The sequence below is a fragment of the Vipera berus genome (assembly GCF_964194415.1).
Source record: "Vipera berus genome assembly, chromosome: 1".
NCBI classification, from domain to species: Eukaryota; Metazoa; Chordata; class Lepidosauria; order Squamata; family Viperidae; genus Vipera; species Vipera berus.
The window spans coordinates 254,318,535-254,322,910 of NC_138202.1; the positions used below are offsets into that span (position 1 = coordinate 254,318,535).

The following is a 4,376-nucleotide window of genomic DNA, read 5'->3' on the forward strand; positions in this document are numbered from 1 at the left end:
AATCTGGCTTCCCCCTTGACTTTGCTTGTCAGAAGGTCATAATAGGTGAGCACGTGACCCCAGGACACTGCAACGGTCATAAATATGAGTCAGTTGCTAAACATACGAATTTTGATCATGTGACCATGGGGATGGTGGAATGGTCGTAAGTGAAATATGGTCATAAGTCACTTTTTCAGTGCCATTGTAACTTTGAATAGTCACTAAATGAATTGTTGTAAGTCAAGGACTACCTATATCGCTGATCAACAAAAGTCCATTCTTGATACAGAAGATGCCTGGGATTTATTTTTTGCTTGTCCCTGGTGAAATTATAACCTTTTCCATTGCTATTGTGGGCAACAGTCTAGCTTACAGGGTACATGGGAGGCTGGATGGCATAAAACAAGGACTTTATTCATTTCCTGAGCACCTGCACCTTACCTCATATTTTGGGTACGCTTTAAATATATTTTCAGCTTCTCGATAGTTACTTTGAAGTATACCAACATGCTTTAGATTCGGAAGAAAGATTTGCGTTGGCCCAAGTTATAACTAACATCATATACAGACGTCCTCGATTTGATTTCCACCTTGAGTATTTTGTGAACACTTACAGAAATGAATGCACTTGTCTAAAGCTTCATCTCTGTTTGGTGAGAGATATTATGAACCGACAGGTAAGTTGACACCATATGCAGTAGAACTTTGCAGTAAAGTAGCTGTGAATAGAATAGCTGTGGATTTAATTCTTTATCTTTTCCATTAAATGCATGACATTCAGTTGTTAGTATTTGAACTAGTGATGTGCTGGGGCATGCTGACTACCTGTATATAAATACAGATGTTAGCATCTGTTCACTGTAATATTTCTGCAAAGCATTGAAAATGGAGATAGGGATAGGAAACAGGTGGAAGCTGGTGAATTTAGCAAATTCAGTTTACATGTCACTTTAACTGCTTATATCAGGCTTCCTCTACCCCTAAAGTCATCATATAAAAGTTTTTTTAAAAAATCAGAATTTGCTATATTATATGTAACAAGATTTTTTTTATTTTGATTTTTCCCCCCAGATAGAGAATCAGCGTAAATATAATTATAAAATTTGGCGTGGTGGTCCTAAAGGTTGTATCTCTGAATTTGGCTTTCCCCCATATATAGTTACAAAACAGTTAATTGCTCTCAGTAACAGCCCGTGAGTATCATTTATCTCTTTAATATGGCGCATATGTCTATAAGGGAGCTCATGTTTGCTACTGCTGTTTAATCAGAAAGACACACAAGCAAATTCCATTGTTTATGCCCCTGGGTTCAAGCAATTCTTATTTAAACAAATCAACCAGCCAAGCCGTATGACAAAATAGCTTTCCTGATGCTATTCTTCCACCTGCACATGGTCATTTTTTCAGCGCTAGTAGTAATAATGAGGCATTAATTCTGTGCTCAGCATGCATATATGTGCATGGAGTCATTCCTAAACTAATATTATACATGCGAACAATTATGATTTGTAATATTTCATTATCCCATAAAATATTGATTTAAACTATTATAATGTTGTTTTAAAAAGTCAGGATCTGATCATTGTACTTGGACTCAAGAGCATCTTATAAGAGTGTTTCAACGTAAACCATAAAACCCAGAACTACAAAACAAAACGGAATCTGTGACTTTTTAGTTGTATTATCTGCTGTGTGGTGAAATTGACAATTCCTCCCTTCCATTTTGTAATAATGTATTACTCTTTATTCACTCAGTTCTATTCTTCGTCTTTCTCACAGGATGGATTTAAGAAAGTCATCTTTTCAACTGTGTATTTACAATATAAATAAATATGTCTGAAATGGTATAGGGTTTCCTGCCTGAGCAGGGGGTTGGACTAGATGACCTCCAAGGTCCCTTCCAACTACTACTACTACTACTACTACTACTACTACTACTTCTTCTTCTTCTTCTTCTTCTTCTTCTTCTTCTTCTTATTATTATTATTATTATTATTATTATTATTATTATTATTATTATTATTATATAGTATTTTAAAAAATAATTATGTTAAACTATTATTTCATCATTCTGGTATATATGGATATATGTAGTGCACTGGGCTAAAGGACTGCAGCTAAGTTTACATATGGATAAATAAGAACATAAATTGAATCATACATTCAATTAAGGGAATGCTTGTTTTTCAATCCATTTCACCAGTGAACCTTCTCATTCCTTTGGGGAATGAATAGCCATCATTTTACATTACTTGTCATTTATGGTTATATTTTTACTTGGTTTTTGGGGGTGGGGTAGTTTTTAATTAGTTCATTTTCAAATAATCCTATTCTATCATAACACATTTAACTATTTTTTCCTTCTAAGTACGGCTCTGAAGAACATATATTTATTGGAATTCCATTCCTCCCTTGGCCTAGTATCTTTAATTCCTAAAGCTCTAGATTGTATCCTTCAAGAGTTCCAGCAAATCTGCAGGCCAAGCACAGCCAGTGAGGCCATTCATTTGGAGGAACAAATACTTCAACTTTCATTGGATGGATGGATGACCATGGAAAATCCAGAATCTTTTTATGGCACTCAAATTCAGAGAGATGTATGTTTGTGTTCTACATACAAGGATTTGGATGGGGGTTTTTTGCTGCTAAAATGTCCTAATCTCATTAAGTCGACATGTAGGATTGGGTTAATAGAGATAATTCAAAACTTTTGTAGATTCTATGCAATTAAATTACTAATAAGGAAGGACTAGTATCTTGTTACAAAATTGTTTGAATTTAACTTCAGTTTTTCACTGGTACAATGGAGTAAAGCCATTTCTGTTTGTGAGCTGGGCACGGGGTACTATTTGTGCTTTAAGAGAAACTATTTGTTGATTATGCTTAGAAGTGAAAAAAGAGCATGTCCTCCCACAGTCATCCTTACCTGTTGTTTAGTCATCTGAAGGTTCTTTTTCCATCTTCTCCTTCTTCTCTTATCTTTCAATTAAATATTCCCATGGTACAAAACAACGTCTTGAACAATAAACTCTCAATCGTAACATCAATATGACCATCAATTGACATTACTTGAATTAAATATTTATAAATACTATTCTTTCATGGTAGATATTTGCAGATGTTCTGGTTGAGGATCCTCTTATTATAAGAGAAATTGTTGCGTCAGCTTTGAAATCAGTATCAGAGGAAGAACAGAGATCAAGCAAAGAAAAACAAACTGTTACTCTGAATGTCTTTTCAAGACTCCTTGAACTTCTAACTCTCCGTCATCGGTTGATCGAGGCAGCAGTAGAAGGGGCACAGCTGGGCAGGTTAGCAACGGGGACACGGAGGAAATCACTCTAGAAAGTTGTACTGAAATTTCGGTGATAATTTTTTAAATTTAATCTAAGCCTTTCCTGTACTATTAATTTTAATCTTTAGAAGTCTAGTGGCAAAACCCATACTCAATGTAATATTTATCTTTTTGCTGATGTAGTTCCCCGCTTTCTTCAATTCTCCCAAACCACAATAGATATCATCTTAATGACTATTAACTTCTTCATTGAAATCACTGTTCCTCTTCTCCCATCCTGATTCAGTATAACTTCTGACCCCATGATTTATAGCTGAAAGGTGGGAGGGACCCCTGGCCCGATCAGTATACTCTGTTGAAAAACCATTATTTTTAAGGGAAGCCCCAGATATCTCAGCCTGAGTTGTAACCTATATAAAGGATAATAGCAGCTGAATGCAATTGATCAATAATAATAATGTGTTTCACCAATCAAATTATACTGTTTTTGCTTTGGCTTGTTCATTGGTTACAAAATATTACAAACACAAAAACCTTTTACTTATCTTTTCCTGACAACCCAAACTAAAATTTGGCTTAACGGTGAATAAGCAGCACATTGTCTAAACCTAGAACTCTGGCTTGTTCATGCTACTTCCATGCTGGTTATCCGAAGCAGAACATCCAGATTCAGTCACAATTTTGTTCCATACAGTATCAACCTTGAGAATTCTCAAGCTTCCTCTTTCCAGGATATATTCAATATGAATAGTGATTAATATTTATATGTAAAGGTGTAGGTATATACATATGTATGTATATAGCATGTGTACTGTATATGTGTGTTATGTATGTATACACTTTTGAGACCAGGCAACAGAATTTAATTTTTAATGTCTGCCAGTGTGCCCACAGTAAAAAAAATAACAATAACGGCTATCTATCTATCTATCTATCTATCTATCTATCTATCTATCTATCTATCTATCTATCTATCTATCTATCTAATCTAGCCATGCAAAGAATCCAAAAGAAATAAGCCAGAATCCCTGATACAGAAATCACACTAATCAAATCATGGACAAAATTGCACATACTTTATTAGCACTCATTTGTGGGA

General features: G+C 34.8%; 1 protein-coding gene across 1 annotated transcript in view; it reads left to right on the plus strand.

Moving 5' to 3' along the window:
* The first annotated feature begins 587 nt into the window (after positions 1-587).
* LOC308677120 (coiled-coil domain-containing protein 162-like) overlaps positions 588-4,376 on the plus strand; it is a 48,160-nt gene continuing 44,371 nt past the window's right edge. The window contains exons 1-4 of the mRNA XM_081343284.1: positions 588-659; positions 1,054-1,175; positions 2,351-2,579; positions 3,091-3,293. Coding sequence (XP_081199410.1) covers positions 648-659; positions 1,054-1,175; positions 2,351-2,579; positions 3,091-3,293 — 566 coding nt within the window. The 5' untranslated portion in view covers positions 588-647. The remainder of the gene's footprint in view (positions 660-1,053; positions 1,176-2,350; positions 2,580-3,090; positions 3,294-4,376) is intronic.